General features: G+C 46.0%; 2 protein-coding genes across 7 annotated transcripts in view; both read left to right on the plus strand.

Annotated features, from left to right (window-relative positions):
- Positions 1-37: 37 nt before the first annotated feature.
- si:ch211-81a5.1 (E3 ubiquitin-protein ligase RNF115) lies at positions 38-9,305 on the plus strand. 4 transcript variants are annotated; one of them, XM_037090355.1, is made up of 9 exons: positions 53-423; positions 2,841-2,899; positions 2,987-3,047; positions 3,142-3,326; positions 4,613-4,681; positions 4,798-4,876; positions 5,069-5,162; positions 7,137-7,252; positions 7,471-9,305. In XM_037090355.1, the coding sequence occupies exons 1-9, from the start codon at positions 301-303 to the stop codon at positions 7,591-7,593; spliced, it is 909 nt and encodes a 302-aa protein (XP_036946250.1). In that variant the 5' UTR covers positions 53-300; the 3' UTR covers positions 7,594-9,305. The 4 variants fall into 4 exon arrangements, with proteins under 4 accessions (XP_036946239.1, XP_036946250.1, XP_036946249.1 ...); XM_037090354.1 differs by having other exon boundaries at positions 3,151-3,353; XM_037090352.1 differs by having other exon boundaries at positions 63-423; positions 3,142-3,353.
- Positions 9,306-9,763: 458 nt separating this feature from the next.
- Positions 9,764-20,168, plus strand: part of ash1l (ash1 (absent, small, or homeotic)-like (Drosophila)) — a 31,241-nt gene continuing 20,836 nt past the window's right edge. For 2 of the 3 annotated variants that reach the window (XM_037090317.1, XM_037090333.1), the window contains exons 1-4: positions 9,764-10,118; positions 11,179-11,275; positions 14,129-14,930; positions 15,712-20,122. In XM_037090317.1, the coding sequence (XP_036946212.1) occupies positions 14,322-14,930; positions 15,712-20,122 (5,020 nt within the window). In that variant the 5' untranslated portion in view covers positions 9,764-10,118; positions 11,179-11,275; positions 14,129-14,321. Of the gene's footprint in view, positions 10,214-11,178; positions 11,276-14,128; positions 14,931-15,711; positions 20,123-20,168 lie in introns of all 3 variants that reach the window. The other variant, XM_037090325.1, reaches the window with a different exon arrangement.

Here is a 20,168-nt window from a genome sequence, read left to right on the forward strand (position 1 = left end):
GGAAGGAAACTGCAGCCGTGATGTCACCCTGACAACTTGTTGCTTTTTGAGCTCTGTCTGTTGTTGTTTTTTTTCTTTTTTCTTTTGGGAGTCAGATCATAAAGCCACGGGTTATTAGCGCTACTCAAACTTTATTACTTTAAAAAAGAAAAAGAAAGGTTGATCATGAAACCATTCTAAACATCTTTAACAACAACAACAACCAAACACGAGCAGTCAGGAGTGCGCTGCCTGCTGACTGATGACTGGACTGTGCCATCTGCAGCCGGTCTGACCCTCCAGGACTGCTCGGAGACTTTTATGGGCTGCCGCTGCGACGTCAGGCGCTGCGCTCTCACCGTGAAGATGGCGGAGGCTGCGGAGGCACCACAACACCGGTTTTTCTGTCACTGCTGTAAATGTGAAACTAACCCTAAACTCCCGGTGAGTCACGTTTGGAGAGTTTTTTTTTCTCTATTCCACACGCTGCTCTGTGAATCATCCAGGCGCACATGGAAAGAGGGAGGGAGGGATTTGGGATTCTTTTTTTTGGAGAAGCTATTTTCTCGCTTTTGAACGTGCAAACCGAACGGATCGATTTGTTAACAGCCGGCTCTTGAATAATACTCACTGGGATCGCCTGCAGTGCGACGGCCTGTTTGCTTTGGTGGTTGTTTGTGTGCGTAAAGCGTGCGCATAGATCTTACATGAGAAAGGAGAGGGGGGGAGAGAGAGGGAGTCAAATCTGGTGATTCACGCTGCCATATTTAGAAGCACCACTGTTGGCGACTTTGTCCAGTTGTCTACTGTCAACTGCCTGCGAGAGACGTAAGAGGAGCTGGCCGGGTGTCACCACATGCACCAACTTTGGGTACATGGCTCTCCAGACTGTTCGAGACGCAAATAGGCGCCTTCAGGCTGCAGCCACATTTGTTTTTGCGCTCCTGTAGTCTCAGCTGCCCAAACAATGTCACTTGAACTGACTTTGCTGGAGATTAATTTCTTCTTCTAATGGTTCAGTCACTTCGCAGAGCACGATTACGCGCTCATAGTACGATGGAGCAAAACGTTTGTTTGTTTGTGTGTGTGTGTGTGTGTGTGTGTGTGTGTGTGTGTGTGTGTGTGTGTGTGAGAAAGACAGAGAGAGAGGGGTTGAATTAATAGGTGCAATCATGTAAGTGTGCACTCTGTAGTTTCCAAACAGAAAAGTAGTTAAAAAAAAAAAGATATTGATGAAAGCAATAATACAAACTCAGAAATATGTATTTCATGAATATATTTCCATAACGGAATAAACAAGCTGTCCTCAGAGGGAACTGTGTTGCAGTTATACATATTATGACAAATTGCGCTTTTGTTTGTTTACTCAGTCATGAAAATCAATCAATTTAGGTTTTCTCTTCCTAGTTAAAGGTGCACTATACTTCTTTTAGTAACATTTTGGTTATGTAGTCCTACTTTCTTGAACTGTGAGGCTTAGGGGTAGACCAGTTATCATCCATGGCTGATTATTGGGGCTGATATTAAGCATTTTTCATCCTCTCACACTGTGTTTTGCCTTCAGTGTTATCTGAATTGTAACAGGTCACAATAAATAGCCTATAAACACTGAATAATCTGAATCTGCAAAGTAACTAATTACTTAACGTGTCAATTAAATGTAGTGGAGTGGAAGCACGAAGTAGCAGAAAAAAGGAAATGTTCACGTAAAAATACCTAAAACTTGTGCTTAAGAACGATACTGTGGTATTTTGCTTCTCACCTCACCATAACTCAAAATGCATGCTGGTTTTGCTCTGATGTTTGAGAGCAAAATGTAAACGCAAGGCTCTTAAGTGTACCTGAAACTTATGTTAGCCCTTGCAAACTGTTATTCCCTGAGCTCTGTTTATAGGCCTTTAAAAAAAAAAAGTTGCACAACGCACCTTTAAATTTCTTCCTTAAAAGTAAATGGGGCACTTTTAAAGATAATTTTTCGACAGCAGTCGTAGAGACAGACAGAAGACGTGGGGAGAGGATAAAGGGGATGATGTGTCATTTGGTCCGTACGTATGGTCATGGGGCTGTTTTGTTTTTGTGATTTTGTTCACTTCTAATTAAGGTAACTCAGGTTGCTATGGCAGCATACAATGATATTCCAGACAACGGTGTGCTTCCAACTTTGTGTCAGCAGTTCGTAAAAGAGGAAAGGTCCTTTTCTGTCAGCGTGACGTTGGTGAGCCTAGGCATCCTGATGTGATCCTCGTGGAAAGAGCTGCAACGAGCAGTCACGAGACAGAACAATAATTTCCAACTATTTGAATGATATTTAATTGTCAAATTAATCCCCAAATAGCCCTTTCAGCCTTTCGGATATAGAGATCCTCTGTTTTTTGTTTTTTCGTTCTGTTCTCTGATTATATTTGTGTTTGGGACTGACAAAACGAGACATTTAAGGGGTTACTCCACCAAAGATGGTGCCTACATTACCCACAATGCAGCCACAGCCACCGAGTGACATCACTGGAGGCAATTTATTAGATTATTTACAGCATCCTCTGGAGCCACAAAGGCTTTATACTTCTTTTTCACACATGCAGTAGTACTCCCCAAGACCTGTCAGCACATTTTAACGTGCAAGTGATCACGCTTGACTCTGAGAAACTGGGATGTCGTACTCTCCACCTACCCTGCCTCTATCTAAACCGTCACTCTCGAATAAAAACAAGCCTCAACTGTATCCGTATCTGTATCTGCAGTAAAGTCCCAAAATTGAATTCATCCTCGCAGTTTGCAATGAGATGAGATGTTTGAGTGTCCACATTTTTTTGGCCTGCAGAGTTATATAGTTATAAGTTGTTGTTGTTTTTTTTCTCTTCAAGGACTTGGTCTGTCCCAGGTGTGACTCCGGTTTCATTGAGGAGGTGTCAGAAGACTCCAGGTACAGCTCTGTTTTGGTTGGGAAACTTCCTTTCTGGCTTCTAAAAAAAACTGTTTCACACCCATTTTTTTTTATTTTGCTGTCTAGTCTTCTGCAGGACAGCAGCACATCATCGTCCAGTGAGGAGTCGGACTCTTTGTTCTCGGAGGTACGTCCTTACAGCAAGCAGTGCTGGATTGAAGAACTCTCCTCCGTCTCTGTGGCTTTGTTTGACACTTTTGCCTCTCTGGTCTCTCTCTGAGCTATGGCAGCTGCTGTTTATGGAGCGCTCTGCTCTGCTGTCGCATCCGCCGTCCTCGGAGTCCGACCCAGACGACGGCGAGCAGGTATCTGCGGGTCAGAGCCGTCCGTCTCCGGTGTCGCCAGGCGCCGCCGAGGCCCGAGAACCAGAGTCTCCGTCGCAGCCTGGAGAGGAGAGGTCCCCCAGGTCTGAGCAAAGACCTGCAGTGGAAGGGTGTGTGGGAATGGTACACAGAAACTCTGACAGTGTTTAAATCATTTCGTATGCCAGTTATCATATATTTGTTCCTTTTTTTATGTCTTGTGATGGTCAATACAAGGAAAGAAAAGATGCACATGTAGTACCAGCACCCTCCAACATACAGTTTAGATACAGAAACAAGTGGGTATTTGTATTTTGGTAAGTATATTCGTGATATCTATGAAAACTCTTGACTGGGCAGCTACATCAACTTGGACATTATTAAAGTTTAAAGTGAAGACGACTCAAGAAGGTGCATGAAATCACACCACGAAAAGCTGACTCGAGTCCTTCACAAAGACAATCCAGCACAAATGAACTTTAACAAATCATCCACTAGACAACTGAGAAAAACGTGGAAGGTTTAATTTTTCTGTCATGTTATAATCGGCTCCCATACAGCCATAAAAATAAGTGATTAGTACATGTAAGCTGCCACAAATTGTAAAATAGAGCCCATTTCGTCACTGCGTAAGTGTTATTGTTGCTGGGGAACAAAAACGATAGGCTTTTATGGATGAAGCCGTGAAAATAGCTCCAATTGGAAAAACAATCAGCACATTTCATCCAGACAACACATTTACCAGTGTTCATTAAAAGGACGTTCAGTGGTCAAATAGTCCGTAATCCTATTTTTACATGTCACTTTATACATTTTGTCTTCCGCTCATGCTGAGGTAATGGCTGTCACTTTTTAGGAACACTGCTATCAGGACACAGCATTGAAACTGTGCAAGAAAGCTCCCTTATTACAGCGTAGGTCCAATGAATATGGGTTGAAAAGAAGAAAGGCACCAAAGCACAACCTCAAACTCTATTACAGATATAAAGACTGGCAATCAGTGTTCGGGAGGGGACGTATTTGACTATTTCTTTTTAAATGGGATTTTCTCCCACTCATACCTCACCTGATAATGATGTGATTCCGTTTTTTTTTTCCCCCATTACATTTTCATTAAGTTTTCATTCCAAACGATCCTGATGTAATAATGTGATAGGGAACTCCTCGGAATCATTCTTGCTTATCTTGCTCCAGAAGCGCAGTCATGGGAATCTTTTGTCTCAGTGCCAGAGTGCGCACCACCTTGCGTGACACTCCTAGTCCGTCTGGCTGCAGCTGCATTCAACAGTTGACTTATGAAAAAAAAAACATGTAAAAAGTAAAGCGTATGTGTTTGAAAGCACACTGAAGCAAGATGTCTCTCCTGTCTGATTTTTTGCCCCCTCTCAAGGATGGTGCAGCAGTTCTTGGCCGGCCTGTTCGCCGGCAACGGAAACCACGGTGCTGCACCGGCTGCACTGTAAGCACTTTCCGATCTTCGATTCGCCTCCTTCGCTTTCTGATTTCCTCTGGCGTTTGTCTGACGCCCCCTCCCTCTTTCTTCTCTCTCCTGTCCTCTTTCCGTCCGTCGCTCAGATCCAGCATGCTACAGCTGTACGCAAACCCTGGAGATTACGCGTGGGGTCAGGGAGGCCTGGACACTGTCATAACAGAGGTCAGTGGTATCAGAGGTATTGATTTCTAAGCGCTCTCGCCCCGTTTGTCAGTTTTCTCACGCTTCCCTTCTCTTTTAACCTTTTACATCGAAACTTGAAGTCTACTTTCACATCTCCTGTTCCAGTTTTGACACCCACGTCCCTCATTTTTTTCCCACACTTACTGTGTTTCTTCTCCCCCTCACCTGTAGCTGTTAGGACAGCTGGAGAGCACGGGTCCTCCCCCCGCAGAGAGGGACATGATCTCATCCCTGCCAAGAGTTTGCATCTCTGAGGAACAGACAGGTAGCAGACCCACCACCTGGCATTCCTGCACACACACGATCAGCCCCAGTATACGTCAAGGGGATTGCATTCCTTGTTTCCTTTCCTCTTCTTATCCTTCCTTTCGTCCTGCTAGTTTTTGTTGCATCCCTCTTTCCTTTCTTTCCATCATCTGTCTTTCCTCCTTCTATCATTCCACTTCCTTCCACCATCGTTATTTCACACCATCTGTGTTTTTTTTACTTCTTCACTACTTCCTTTTGCTTGTCCTTTCTCTCCTTGCCTTGTTCCACCTTCCCTTTCCTCCTCACCCCCCCATCATTCCCTAGCTTTTCCGCCTTCCTCCTGTCTTTCCTTTCCTCATCATTCTTTTCCTTGCACCCCTCCTTCCTCCCCTCTCTTTTGCCTGGCTTTCCTCCTGTCCTTCCTCCAACTTACGTTTTCCTTCTCCTATCGTTATTTTACCGCTGCCATTGTCTTGTGTTCCCATCCATTTCTTTATCTCGTCACTAATTTCTTGCCTTGTTCAACTTTTCCTTTCCTCCTCCTTCCGATCCCTCCCTCTGCTTTTTCCTTAACTCCTCAGAACTTTTCCTATATTTTCCTTTCTTACCTTTCCTGCCTAGAATATTTACTTTGCTCCTTCTATTATACCTTAACTTCTCGCGACATAACTTTATCATCTTATTTCCTTTTCTCCCCCTCTTACCCCTTCTTTCCATCTCTTACCCTGTCTTTCGTCTCCTTTTTCTTGCACCCCTCTTTCCTTTCTTCCTCTCCTCCTTATGTCCTCATTCTCTCTTTCCTTCCCCTCTCTCCCCCTCCCTCTTGTGCCTCCTTTCCTCCTAGTTTTGCTTCCATCCATCCCCCTGTCTGTCTTTCCCTCTTCCTATCTTTCTCCCCCTTTTTTAACATCCACCTGTTGTCCTTGCCCTCTCATGACTAAACTTTCTCCTCTTTATCTTTCCTTCCTTATTACGTCTCCATTGCTCAACTTATCTTTCCATTCCTCCTGTTATGGCTTCCCTCCCTCCCTCTTCTCCTTGTTTCTTTCCTTTCCTCCTCTATTTCTTTTCATCTTCTTATCATTCCTTTCCTTCTGCTATCCTCGTTTTACCTCCTACATTTTATTGTCCTCCATTTTTCCTCACTTCCTAACTACCTTTCCTTTTCTATTCCTGTCTCTTCTTGCCTTGTCTTGTCTTTTCTTTACTTCCCACAATATATTTTCTTTAATCCTTCTCACCTCATAACTGAAATATTCCCTCCCAGTAATTCCTTCCTTTCCATCTCTCCTTCCCTCCTCCCCTCTTTCCTTTCCTTCTCTCCCTTCCCATCCACAGCCCTACATAACTTTTCTTACCGCCTCACTTGTGTTATATTCTCCTTCTGTTCTTCTTGAATTTCCCATTGCTTAACCTCTCCTGCTATCTCTCCCTCTTTCCTTCCTTCCGTCCTTCACCTTTCTTCCTCCCTCTCACCTTTCCTTCCTTCTTGCTATCGCTTATTTTGTATCTCCCCTTTACATCCCTTCTCTTCTATCATTACCACTTATGAACACCATAGTTTTGGCCTTTTTATGCTTCATCGCGGTGCTTCTGGTTATAGAGCTACATAAAGATACAGAAAGTTTCCATGGACATACATCTACCTGTTAATTGCATGCAAATGAACACTGTTCTATTGACCATTAAAAAAAACCTGAGCAAGAAAAAGGTTCCAGAAAAATGATTCTAAATTCGTATGAAAGCTACTAAATCTTTTTTCACGTATTATTAAACTTGGTTGACTACATGGCTTGCCAGAGGACTGCATTACACATGCATCACTGTGTCACACTGTAAGGGCCTCGACCTGTCTCGCACATTTGAGGTGTAATGAATCATTACACGTTTTATGACTGTGTTTTTACTCTCTCTCTCTCTCTTCCCCATGCACACACTCATAGCCCTGTTTTCTGTTTTTCTGTTTTTCTTGTTTTTTTTTCTCTCTCAGACTGCAGACTGGAGTGTCCAGTTTGTAGGGAGGAGTATTCATTAGGGGAATCTGTCAGGAAGCTACCCTGCCTCCATTACTTCCACAGTGACTGTATAGTGCCTTGGCTGGAGCTGGTAAGGACGGGGGAGTGGATGTGGTCAGCAGGCTGATGGGTTTGAATTGCTCTCTTAGATTTGTCACGGAGGTTTTAACGGTGCATCACTCATCCTGAAATCGAGGGCTGCCACGACAACACAGAAACCTCTTGCAAAAAAAAAAGTGGACCGCTGTTATACCTCTGACATTTTTTCGTCTGCAGATGAATATGTTTTTTATTCTCTCCCTGTCACAGCACGATACCTGCCCGGTGTGCAGAAAAAGCCTTGACGGTGTGGACAACAGCCTCCCGCCCACAGCACAGCCCCCAGAAGCCCGCTCCGTCAGGATGGAGCAACAGGAGAGGCAGGCGAGCTGAGACACGGGGCCGAGCAACGCTACCTCCTTCACTGTTTTCGAGAGACCCACTCCTCACCTCAGACCTTCCGCCTTCGCATGCCGACTGCTTTCAAATAAAATACGTGCATCACAGTCATAACTCACAGCTTCAGCTCTCACTTAAGGACCTTCATGTTTTCTACTCCCAACATCTTCACCACACTACAAACACATAGAGAGCCTGCAGTTTGCTGGAAAGATGTGGAGGTGTCCTCACTGCGCTGCCTTCTGAGGTGTATTTTTGAATGACTGACTTTGACATCATGAACTAATCACCATGCCGAGCTGCCAGTGGTCGTCAAAATGATGGGAATTCACAGTTATGGAGTAACATTTTCATTAAGGCTTTTATTTTGCTGACTTTTTTTCCACCCGGGTCTGATTCAGCATTGATCCCCTCTCTAGTTGAGGCTGTTATTAAAGCCTAACCCCTGTGATCCTCACCCCCTGCACCGTCTTTCATCTCGCTAATCATGAGAGAATCCCAGGCACATATTCGCAGCCATATTGCAGGCGTTTTATTGGCCTGCCAACCAAATGTGTTTGATAATGAGTTGGGTTTACATGGCAGTTTTGCATATTTGAGGCTTTTCTGTGTCTTTTGCATTCTGAGGTCCAGTGCTGTACGACCTGCTTTGCAGATGTCAGATTTTAGATCTCAAATAGACCTGCAATACAAATGTTCCCTTGAAAATGGCAGCATAGTGCTGAAATAAGGAAGTCAATTAAAAAGTCAATCACCGAACATTAATAGTGCCCAACTGTGATAGTCGATTTACCGCTAGTCATTAAGGAAAAAGTGATAAACATTTGTATGCAGCTTATCAAATGCATGTATGTGCTGCTTCTCTCTGATTTGTATCATTGTAAATTGGACATTTTGGGGTTTTTGACATTGCGCACCTTGGATAACCTGTGAGAAAAATAAGCAGTTGCAGCCCGAAACGAGTAGAATAGTGTACTTGGTAACACTACGTAAGTACTACAACTGCAGTTACATTACTGTAAGATTACTCAAAACTACTGTTATTGAAATAATACTTAAGTAAAAGTTAAGATTATTTTTCTCAAATGCTACTAAAAGTATTGGTTTCTTTTTAACCACTGATGTTTAATGCATTACTGCATTAAAAATGAGTTAATTCCAATAATTTGAGTACATGCAATTAGTTAATTCTACCCCTTGTCATTTCATACAAACCATTTATAAAGGTGCAGCTTATGTTTATAGGCTAATACTTTGTGAGTGGTTTGTAAACACTGTGTAGTTCATCTATAAGCAGTTTGGACGGACAACACGTGCTTCTAAACATTTTCAATTGGTTTACAAAGCATTTTATTGTTAACAGTGGGATATTAAGTCAATGTTAATAATAAATGCACTGTTTGTTAATGACGGTGATCAAGTGTTGCTGGTCACGAGGTGTCAACTGATATGGTTTTTCCAGAGCTGATTACGGTGCCTATTATTAGAAATCAAGGAGGCTGAAAAACAATATTTGGGACCGATATTCATTTGCAACTCGAGTACTTTTTAGAGCTACTTTACATGAGTATTTCCATTTTCTGCTACTTTATACTGTCACTCTACTACACCTTTTGATTTTGATATATTAAATGTATATGATTCAGTGTTTATAGGCTAATAATTGTACAGTCAGCAACAATAATCAGATAAGGCTGTGACTTAGACATGAGAGAGGAAGTCAAAGTAGCACATTTTGAAATATGCTCATTTTATTGGCCATCTGATGGAAAAATCACAGATGCCGATAACTGGATGCTCCCCTACTCTACTGTGTTTACAGCTCATGGTGGAACATAAACAACTAACAAAAGCAATTTATCATCAATAAACACATTTGACATACTGCAATTTTTTTAGTAGAATAAATTACCATAAATCAATCATTAAGAAAAAAAAAAATGTTGCCAGTGAATTTAACGCCGATCGACTTTCGGCTTATCGATTAGTCGACCACTCATTTCAGTTCTAACGGAGACGAAGCACTGACAGGATGTTTTATTTATAGGCTCAGTGGCTCCTGTTTATACGCTGTAACGTTGTGTTGACACTGGGCAGCAGCTGAGACCAGACACCCTCACTTTGACAGTTGATTGTTGCATACCAGTAAACACACCCTCGACCAGCCCCGACACACAGCTTTCAACGATCGCACAAAATAATGGAACGCAGACATTTTTCTCAATGACCAGCGGACCGCAGGAACCGCGTACGACCGACATTTGCTCTCCCTCCTTTCCACCCCTCTCCTCTCCTCTCCTCTTCTCCCTTCCGCCCTCCTCGGTCCGTCCTCCCCTCCCCTCCCTCCTCTCTGGGACTGAGAATGCCCGTGCTGTACTGACACAGTAGCGATACGGGCTGAGCAGACATGGAGGCCCGACTAACGAGAGAGGCCCGTGCTGACACATCCAGGCCTAGCTAACGGCGCGTCGGAGTGAATTTTTGGAGCATCGCGGGAGATTTTACGGATACCAGTCGCTGTAAGGGAAAAGGATTTTAACAGCGGGGAAGAAGGAATAGAGGGAGATCCATTTCGGGTCTCTGTTGATTCAACGCAGCCGCCATTTTGTTGACAGTTAGTGTTTTTTTAATAACCTACATGGCGCTGCATTTGTTATTTCACACCGCCGGGATATCATTCAGAGCGTTTTTTTCCTGCGTGTGTATTTGAGTCGATTTTAAAATGTATGCTCGTCTTTGAGGCAACGTCGGGAGATTTTTCTGCTATAGCTGACTTGCTAGTGCATCGTTAGCCGACGTAGCTGAGATGTAGTAACACGAGTGCCTACGAGAATGTGACGGAGATGTAAGATTATGTGCATCACTTGTCCGCGGTTGTGTCACATTCGCTCGGTTTACACAAATAGTTTGAAAGCCGTGGGCGTTTGCGACTCATTTGCAGCCTACATACATTTTAAGTTGAAGCTGTGCCGGGCGAAATTAGCGTAAATCGTCTTCAAACAGGCTGCTGATAGATGGCTAGTTAGCCGCTGCCAGTGCCATTGATACAAAATGTAGCACGGGCTGTCTATTATTGGACGGATGGTAGCTACTAGCTTGTTACAAAATAAACACAAACCTTTCTACAATACATGTGTTACGTTAAGCGCCAAGTGGTCACGCCATCCTTAGTACTCTGGCGCCGCGATTGTTATTATCCTAAATATTATGGAAATATTTTTATTTATTTAATTTTTTTGCGGGGGGATTGCTTGAACGCTACACGATGGCACTCAGCTTTACACCATCGTAACTTTGTGTTTTGGAGGTGGCGAGGTTAATAATCACATTATTGTTTGTGGTCGAGAGCAGCCTGCATTGATTAAGATTTCATTTGTTGGAGATTATTACCTCGTTATAAGGTATTTGGCACCTCCAGAAACAACACAAACATGTGTTATGCAATTGTAGCTTGAATACTAGGGACAGGCTACTCATTTCAGCTCACGGTGCATGTGTTAAAACACCATTAAAGCCCAAATTCTGACATTTCTTTTTCTTTTCTTTTTTTTTCTCGATCTTGTGGTTTTGGTAATTCAGCACTTGGAAGATACAATATGTGGCCACCACGTTGATACACACGAAGGGAGGAGAGAGAGCCAAATAATGTGAACGCCGTTTCTGGACAATTACAGAGGTGAGTGAATATTATTAGGTGAATAATATTCATTTTGAGTCGATTTGCAGATTTATTTTTTTTGCTGTTGACATAGCAGTGTAAGGGCACTGAGTCAGATTGCTGAGTGTTTCAGTACTCTAGTGTTTACCCACGAGTGTAGATGTGCAAAATGATTTCTCGACTGCGTGCATTGCAGTGTCACCTTTACGCCTTTTCACAAACTGCAAGAGCATGCCTCTGAGGCCGGATTTCCTTTTCGATTGAGGCAGTAATTATGAGTATGACTAACGGGGATGAATTTGCTGACTGAATATGAGCACTTTCAGTGAAATTAAGGCTCGAGAGTTGTTCCCCTGAGGGGCAGCGTTGACTGCACAGGAAACCGAAAGCAGATAACGTTATTTGGTTTTTGTTCGGTCGTGCGCTGATCCACCACGTTTGAAAGTGCAGTTGATTTCAGTGCTAAAATGTGCTACAAATGTTACGCACAATAAGAGCTAGATGATAAAACGGGATGAACTCCCGCTTTGCTGCTACGTACTGAGCACGTTTGACACCTGTCATTCCGGTCCGAATGGTCTGTTTGTCCCCGAGGGTTAAACATTGCAGCCGCTTCTTTTCTTGTTTTACAACCGTGTTCGATCCCTTCCCCTTGTTAGATGATATAAACGAATCGTAGTAGTAAAGGAATTTGGCAGCTATCCCCTCCCGAGCACGGCTCTGGTCTAATACCGATCGAGTAAAAGCCCTGGAAATGACACGGCGCTCTGAGGGCAGACGCCATCCCTCAAGTGAGTGATGTGGGGGGGTGGGCGGGCTGGATACTATTGCCACGGCCAGAGGGAAATCAGCAGTTATGAACAACGTGTGCAAAAGTGAGGAGGGAGTGAAAGGAGGGAGGGAGTAAGGGGAAAGAAGTGGGAGGGGGCGCGGGAAGTTGTTTACTACGTTCCTGCCTGCTCTGCCATTTCTTAGGTTGTTGGCCTGATATTGATTATTGATTCTCTGTTTTTCATTTGAATATCTGGCATGCGTTCTTGTTTAGTATGCCTTGTATTTCTGTGTTAACTCCTGGTTATTGCTCTGAAAGTAGAAGCAGACAGGCATGACTGATATCTGTCGTCTAAACCAGTAGGGCTTTTATTCTTCTGTTTTGCTGTATGAGTGTAAGAAACAAAATGATGTCCGCTTTGTAAATCCAAAAGTACCTAGATGCCGAACATGAAAATGATCCACTTTCATGTTGAGGCATATCAGTCACATATTAGAAAGCAATTTTGCTCAGTATCAGATCTTTTACAGGAGAACAAGTGCCAGTAAATGAACTGGCTTAGAGGTGAGAAGAATGTTTTGACTCTCTGGCAGGCTTTTCTCTAGACTTTACGTCAGTAGCCTCTCACAGAGTGAGGTACTATACTGACTTATTTTTGGCAAAGCTGCTGTCAGGCAGCGGAAGCAGCTTGTATCCCCGTGAATGTTTAGAATAAAAGAATGAAGGAGAGCATTTGTCACTCTGTGAGAGAAGGACAGGGGGAGCGGAGTTGGGGCGGGGGTTGCAATGTGTTTTTGATTTAAGTAAGAACACAGTGACTTCAGTTTGTGTGTGCTGTTACTACTGCTTTCCAAGTTTGCGAAATCGAGTCAGGAAGAGGATGGAAAAGCATAAAGAAAACGGTGAAAGAACACAGAGATTGATGGAGTGTTAAAGAAAGGAGGGAGGTGTGATTTGAGTGTGGTATGTGTAGCGAGGGGGAGTCTGCAGTTTTAGAGGCGAAATGGAGTGAGTAATTGAAGTAAACACAGAAAAGAGGGCGTGGGGGAACTACAGGCCAGACTCCAAAAATCGGCTGCGTTTACTGTGTGGTTCAACACAGAACAAAAAAATCTCTACTACTGTTTTCCACAGTCATAATCCAAAACAATCCAAAACAAACACAGTCTAGGGCTCTGTGTAGGGCAGATTCTTTTTTTCTTCTCTTCCTGTGACACTTTACTGATGTGACGACTTGTATGACTTTCCTGAGGCTCCATTAAGTGGCTCTTTTAGTGCTCTCAGCTAATGTAGGCCGCAGAGAAACCGCCGGCACGTTGACGCTCTATCACTCACCCCTCAGTTGCTGCTGGAGAAGGCTGGGAAAGGCGGCCGGATCCTCTGTCTAGTCCCGGAGGGCCCGATGTGCTGAGGTCACAGTTCTGAATTGCCTCCAAATGACTTCACCCAGAGAAAGCACCTGCTTGGGGGCGAATCCGCATTAAATCACTCAGTGGCCACGGGGAGCTGTAGACAACTTCATTGAATTGGGCTGCCCTCTAAGGAACACAATTAAGAAACATGCTGCTCTCTGCTGCTGCTGTCCTAACGTAGGGTATGAGCTGTATCACAGGCACCCGTTTTCATTGCAGCTAATGAGGCAACTTAAGGGATTGCTCATTTGGCATCTTATCGTGTAACAACTCGGAAGGATGTGGCAGCACTGGGGGATTAACTATTGATTCTGGACTTTGAGGGCTTTGTAGTTCTCAGGTGGACAATCCAGAGTCCTTGAGCCTGAGGTGAAATTTCTCAAGTAGTTTCGGCTGTGTAAATAGGTCACACATTGTTATTAGACGTGAGGACGAACAAGCCATAAAAAGTCACCCAGACAGGATGAAGGACAGCCTCTAACTAAATAGCTGATAAAAATGGTTGCCCTCCATCTGCTATCCACTATCATTCATTAAAAGACATTTTTATATTTAGTTGCAGGGCACTGTTTAAAACTGTCAATGTTTGGTTGATGTTCTGTGTTTGCGATGGCTAATGTCAAATTCCTCCCCCCTCACCCTCGCTTTCATTCTCTCTCCCTGCCCTATTTGTCTTTACTTCTACAGTTGAAGGACGGAGAAAGAGGGCTGGACAGCCGAGGAAGGGATAGAAGCCACCTAAAAACAAGGGGAGCTTCACCCTCACCGTTATCCCCTCCCCCCTTTCCCCCTTTGCCCCTGTCCCATCCCCTGACAAAAACTCTTCCTGGTATCCACAGTATCCCTTCCTTAGTACATTTGCACACACCCTTAAGTTCTGATGGATCAGAAGACTCAGGGGGGGACTGCAACTCCACCCCCTCTTCTCTCAGGTGCTCCTACAGGGGAGCGAGAGAAGGAGGGAGGGGGTGGAAAGAAAGAAGAAGAGGAGGACAAGAAGAGAGACAGAGAGAAAGAGGGAGCTGCCAATGCCTCTGCTGGTACAGGAGGGGCGGGAGCAAGTGGGCCAGGTGGTGCCGGTGGTGACCAGTCCCATTTCTCCATCAAAGAGAGCAGTCTGTCCGAGGGCAATGTCAAACTTAAGATTGGCCTTCAAGCTAAACGCATGAAGAAGCCCCCCAAGATCTTGGAGAATTATGTGTGCCGACCAGCCTTCAGGGCAACTGTGAGGCACACGGGACGTGGAGGTGGTGGTGCTCGTGGAAACCGTGCAGGGACTACAAGTGATGGGTCAGGCAGTAAGAGCCAGAGTCCTTCGCAAGGCAGGGAAAAGGAGAGAGAGAAGAGTCCCAGTGTCAACAGACCAGCCACATCATCTTCATCCACACCCTCTGCTAAAGCTCCCACACCACCTCCTCCTGCTCCTCCTCCCGCCAGCACTACTACCCTGTCCCCGTCCCAGGTCAATGGGAGTGCTCCAGCAAAAAGGGTAAGATGAGAGAACATAGTCATTTTATGCATTTTGATTCACACTCTTCTAAACATGTATGCAGTATTGATAGCGAGCATGTCCATCTTTTCAGTGTATGCACTTATATATGTTTACCTTACCTTACCTTACCTAACCCTTCCTTAAAATGTTATCGTTCATCAGTAATGCAGTAGGCTATGATAAGGTTAGCCCAGTAATCACCATGTTATTGCACAGATAAAGAGCAGAGCATAAATTGTCCTTTAGTTTTCTTTGTGCTTTATGCTGGCCCATCTCTATTCATCATGCACCGCCCCCTCCAACCTCCCTCCGTCTGTGTTGTCTATCATCTGTTTCTGCCTGGCCATGTCCTCACCACCCCCCCTCCCCTGCATGACCCCTCTGTCTAGCTCTCGCTCTCTGTCCCCAATCTGACCCTGATAAGTGTTATTGAGTTGAGTGCAACTTCCCCCGTGGGCATTCCCGTGAAGCAGAAGCACCGGACAAAAAACGCTATCAATGAATTGAAAATTTTAAAGGAGTTATAGAAACCAATTTCTGATTGATTGATAGTTTTTACATTTAACTGGTTCAGTGACATTACCATCATTGCTTTTTTTACATTCCTCTCCAATTTGTTATATCGGCATATGATTAAAGTTTTTTACTTGAAAAGTTCATCAAGTGTTGTGTACATCAGTGTAATTAAAGAATTGGACGCTGTATTTCTTAAATGTAAAAAATATCCTTCCATTACCACCTATACGTTCTAATTAATTCTTTGATTTTTTTATTGCAGGGTTCACCAAAGATGGACTGCAAGTCTGATGCGAAGTCAGACACGAAAGCAGCCACCACCACATCTGAGAGGCCCCTTAACCTTCACCGCCCTCCACCAGACAGCAAAACGCATCCCTCTGGGAAGAAAACACCAACTCCACAAACCAACCCCAGGACATCGTCACCTTCTCCACCACTACCTGCATCAAAAGAATCCAGCTTTGAAGGAGTTAAACCTGCTCTATACACCTACAGCACTGAAAGTCAGAAAGACAAGGACAAGGGTGCTCAGAATTGGGGAGCACCCACAGTCACTGAGAAGTTGGCTCAACTCATAGCAACTTGCCCGCCATCAAAGACCCCTAAACCAGCCAAACCCGCAAAGACTGACCCCGGTCCTCCTCTCCCAAGCTCGGGATTTATGGCCCCCACAGCCAAGCAACGAGACAGGGCTATGGCCAATAGGAACACATATTCTCGAATGGTACACCTTTCACCGCCACCTCCTGTATCAAGACCGCCTGGTCGTCCCTATGGTTCGAGGAACAAAGACAATGTTATGGAAAATTCACCCAGCCTAACACCACTGAGGAAGGAGGATATAGAAGGGTCTGGGAAAGCTAGTAGCAACAGCAGCAACAATATCAGCAGCAACAGCAACAGCAGTAGTCGCAGCAGCAGCCCAGCACTCACCTATGGTAATAGCCGCCTATCAGCCATGTCAAAGGACAGCAACAGCGACAACAGTAGCATTTCTAAGCCACAGTCACGTCCAGCTCACTGTTCATCCCATACCACCTCTTCACCATCTTGTCCCATTTCATCGTCTTCCACCATCTCAGCTGAGCAGAGGACAGTGAGTGCAGTGAGCCACCTGGGCTCCCCTGCACCCTCACAAGGTCACCATGCACAAGAGAGTCCTGCCTTGGCAGAGGAAAGCAGTACAAGTGAGATGGGGCAGGACAGGGACAGGCCCAGAGACTTAACCAAGTGCCCTCCAACAGGAACAGGAAAGGCAGAAGGGAAAGACAAGGGGACTGGTAATCAGTCACTTCGAGTTGAGAGGGGTAAAAGCTCAAGTCCAAGTAAGCGCAGTCCCAATAGGGATAGTAGCCGACTGGGTCGGACTTGCAGTCCCCCTGAGCCTGTAAGACAAAGGGCACCTTCGTCATCAGAGCCGGATGGGGAAGAAGGCCCACAAACGCCTCTTAGAGATGATTCTCCTGATTCATCTGGAGACTCTCCAGCAGAGCAGGACAGCAAACCCCTTAAAAAACGCAGAGGACGGAAACCACGCTGGTCCCGTGTTATGAACAAGGTGCAGGGTCACAGAGCAGGTCAGGACAGTCCCTTTGACCAGAGCAAAACCACCTTGCCTTTGTCTTCAAGCTTGGAAATACCATCACCACCGGTAAAGAGACCCGTGGGTAGGCCCCCCAACCCAAATAAGGTAAAACCAAATCCTGTGCCGCAAGGTCCAGGGTCACAGCTCTTCCCACCTCAGCCTAAGAAAAGGGGGAGGCCAAAGACTAAAATGCCAACACTTGACGCCCCAGCCCGTGGGTGCCTTCCTAACAAGTTGGCCCCCTCTAAGGTCTTTTCGTCTTTAATGAAGTCCAAAGAAGAGCAGGACCCCCCTGTTCTTCACCCAGAGGTGGATCTGAACCCCCCTAAACCTATGCCTAGAAAACGTGGACGTCCCAAGCGCCTTCCTCCTACTTTGCCCCAAGAGGGTCAGCCTCCCACGTTGGCTCCAGAGTCAGGGGACATGGGAGACAAACGATTCCGCAGCAAAGGAAATGGGCAGCTAATAATGAAAACTATTATAGGCAAAATCAATAAGATGAAAAGTATGAAACGAAAGCGTATTCTTAGTCAAATCTTATTAGGCCCAAGACAGGATGAATCCCCTAAAGGCGCGACCAGTGGAGTAGTTGGATCTGTGGAAGCTGCAACCCAATCACTGTCCTCCCTGGCTGCTTCTTTTGGGGGAAAACTAGGGCCACAAATCAATGTCAGTAAAAAGGGCACAATATACATGGGTAAGAGGAGAGGCCGTAAACCAAAAGCAGTGACTAATGCCGCAGGTACAACACCACCAGAACCCTTCCTATCCCCAAACACCACCTCCCCTCTTCATCACCATCAATCACAGTCTCAGCAACAGCACCAGCTCTCCTCTTCTGAGGTGTTTCCTTCCCCTTCCCTCTCACAGTCTAGTGGAGGTCACAGTCCCATCAGTGATGCCAGCTTTGTTGAGCCAGGCTCTGTGCACTTTTCGAGTCACTCACACTATTCTAATCCCCATCATAGCCACAACACCTTCTCCTTTCCTCCCCCAACCTTTTCAGCCCCTAATCCTCGCAACCCAGGACTGGGCTCAACGTCATCTATGGGCACAGCAGCCTCCCAGAAAAAGTCATCTTGTCGTGGATACCATCACCACCACCATCATTACAGGCAGCACTACCATTACCATAAGCTTTCCCCTCCCAGGCCGCTCCATCCCACCTCCCCTGCCCCTCTTAGTGAGCTAAAAGAAGCCACTCCTTCACCAGTTAGTGAGTCACACAGTGAGGAGACAGTGCCCAGTGACAGTGGCATAGGAACAGACAATAACAGCACCTCAGATCGTGGTGAGAAAGCTGGAGGGGCGGGTGGCTTGAGTGGTATTGGGTTGCCACCTGGGATGAGCAGTGGATTATTAATGCCAGGGGTCATGGGTTCAGCAATGGGTCCAGGGGTGGGCCTCAATTCCAGAGGCAGGCGGCGTCACTCCACTGTGCTCATGGAACATCCCTCACCCTCTCCATCACCTCATGGGGCAAGGTCATCTCCTGATCCCAGGAGACCCCACCCAGCAGCTCCCGCCTCCTCCTTACTGGGACACAAGGAGAAACACAAGCACAAGTGTAAACGCCGCAGCCATGGTTGCCCTGGCTATGATAAGCTAAAGAGACAGAAAAGGAAACGCAAGAAGAAATACTTACAGCTGCGCTCTCGGCGGCATGACCCTGACTTTTTGGCTGAGTTGGATGAGATAGTTGTGAGATTGAGTGAAATACGGATAGCGCACCGTACAACAGGGCACCGACTCGGCAGCGGAATAGGCATAGCAGCGGGAACAAGTAGAGTGCCAGGAGTGGGAAGCAGGGCTAGCACTGGCATAGGTGGCACAGCTGGCCCTCCTCCACATCATTATGTCCACAGGGACCTCCTGCCTACGATCTTCAGGGTTAACTTTGGCAGCTACTACTCCCACCCGGCATACTCCTGTGATCCATTGCACTATGTTCGTAAACCAGACATGAAGAAGAAACGTGGACGACCTCCCAAACTGAGAGAGTCCATGTCTGAGGTTCCCTTTGTACCCGGGCTTGGATTTCCGCTCTCCAGTGGAGGCTTCTACCACCCCTCCTACAGTGTTCCCTACTCCTCTGGGCCCCTGGGGTTGGGCTATTACAGAGGCTATCCTCCAGCTAGCGCTCTGTATCCCCACCCACATCATCAGTCACCCCACACAGCTCCATCCCACCACTCTCACCACTCAGCGTCTTTCCCCCCTCCTCCCCCCACATCTTACATGCATCACCACCACCCTTCACATCTCCTGCTGAACCCCTCTAAATTTCACAAGAAAAAACACAAGCTGCTTAGGCAGGAGTACCTGGGAGGAGGGAGGTCCCCTGTCCTGTACCCACCCATGTCTTCTGAGCTCTCCTTCAACTGGCATCACAAACACAAACACAGACACAAACACAGAGAGCGCTGTGCTGATGAGGAGAGGGAGGAAGCTGCAAGAGGAGGATCAGAAAGCCGGGCTAGTGCAGGGATTTCTGATGGAGGAGCATCAGGGAAAGGAGAGAGAGTTGGCAGTTTAGGGATGGCAGAGTCTTTACAACGATGCCGCTTTGGACGCGACACCTCCAGCATCGGTGCCAACAAGCAAGCTGCCACTTCTGCCAACTCGCCTTCTTCTTCTTCATCCTCATCTGCAGAAAGGTACAAGCGCAAAGAGAGCACCATGTCCTGTCTAGGTCCCTCCAGGCTTGCACTGGGTAGCACCTCAAAAGGCCACCACCCAGTAGAGTCCTGGTTCAGGATGGGCAGCTCTAAGGCAGACTACTCTAAGCTTTCACGGAGTCATGTGGCACCTGGCCAGGGTCCCTTCTCAGATGGACGGGCTGAAGATCCAGCAGGCTGCTCGGACAGTGAGGATGAGGAGCCTCTCACCCCCACAGAGGAAGTAGAGGCTGGAGCCCATGATTCTCCAAACCTTACAAATTTGTTTGCCTCGGCTCTCACCCGCACTACACTGAAGGGGAGCAGGAGCAGAAAGACTGATGTTGTCACAGAGAGCCCCAGCTTCTCCCGCATGGACCGACCTATGAGGAAGGACCGTTCAACATCAGCAGAGAGGAGAGAGTTAGGTAAGTCTAATTGTTGTGTTAAATGTTTCTTTATGAATGGGCTGCC

The sequence above is a fragment of the Acanthopagrus latus genome, chromosome 3 (assembly GCF_904848185.1).
Source record: "Acanthopagrus latus isolate v.2019 chromosome 3, fAcaLat1.1, whole genome shotgun sequence".
NCBI lineage: Eukaryota > Metazoa > Chordata > Actinopteri > Spariformes > Sparidae > Acanthopagrus > Acanthopagrus latus.

Coding starts and splice junctions, on each gene's coding strand:
- si:ch211-81a5.1 (XM_037090344.1), top strand. CDS start 301: ATGGGCTGCCGCTGCGACGTCAGGCGCTGCGCTCTCACCGTGAAGATG. Junction 424..2,840: donor AAACTAACCCTAAACTCCCG/GTGAGTCACGTT, acceptor TTTCTCTTCAAG/GACTTGGTCTGTCCCAGGTG. Junction 7,253..7,470: donor TAGTGCCTTGGCTGGAGCTG/GTAAGGACGGGG, acceptor TCCCTGTCACAG/CACGATACCTGCCCGGTGTG.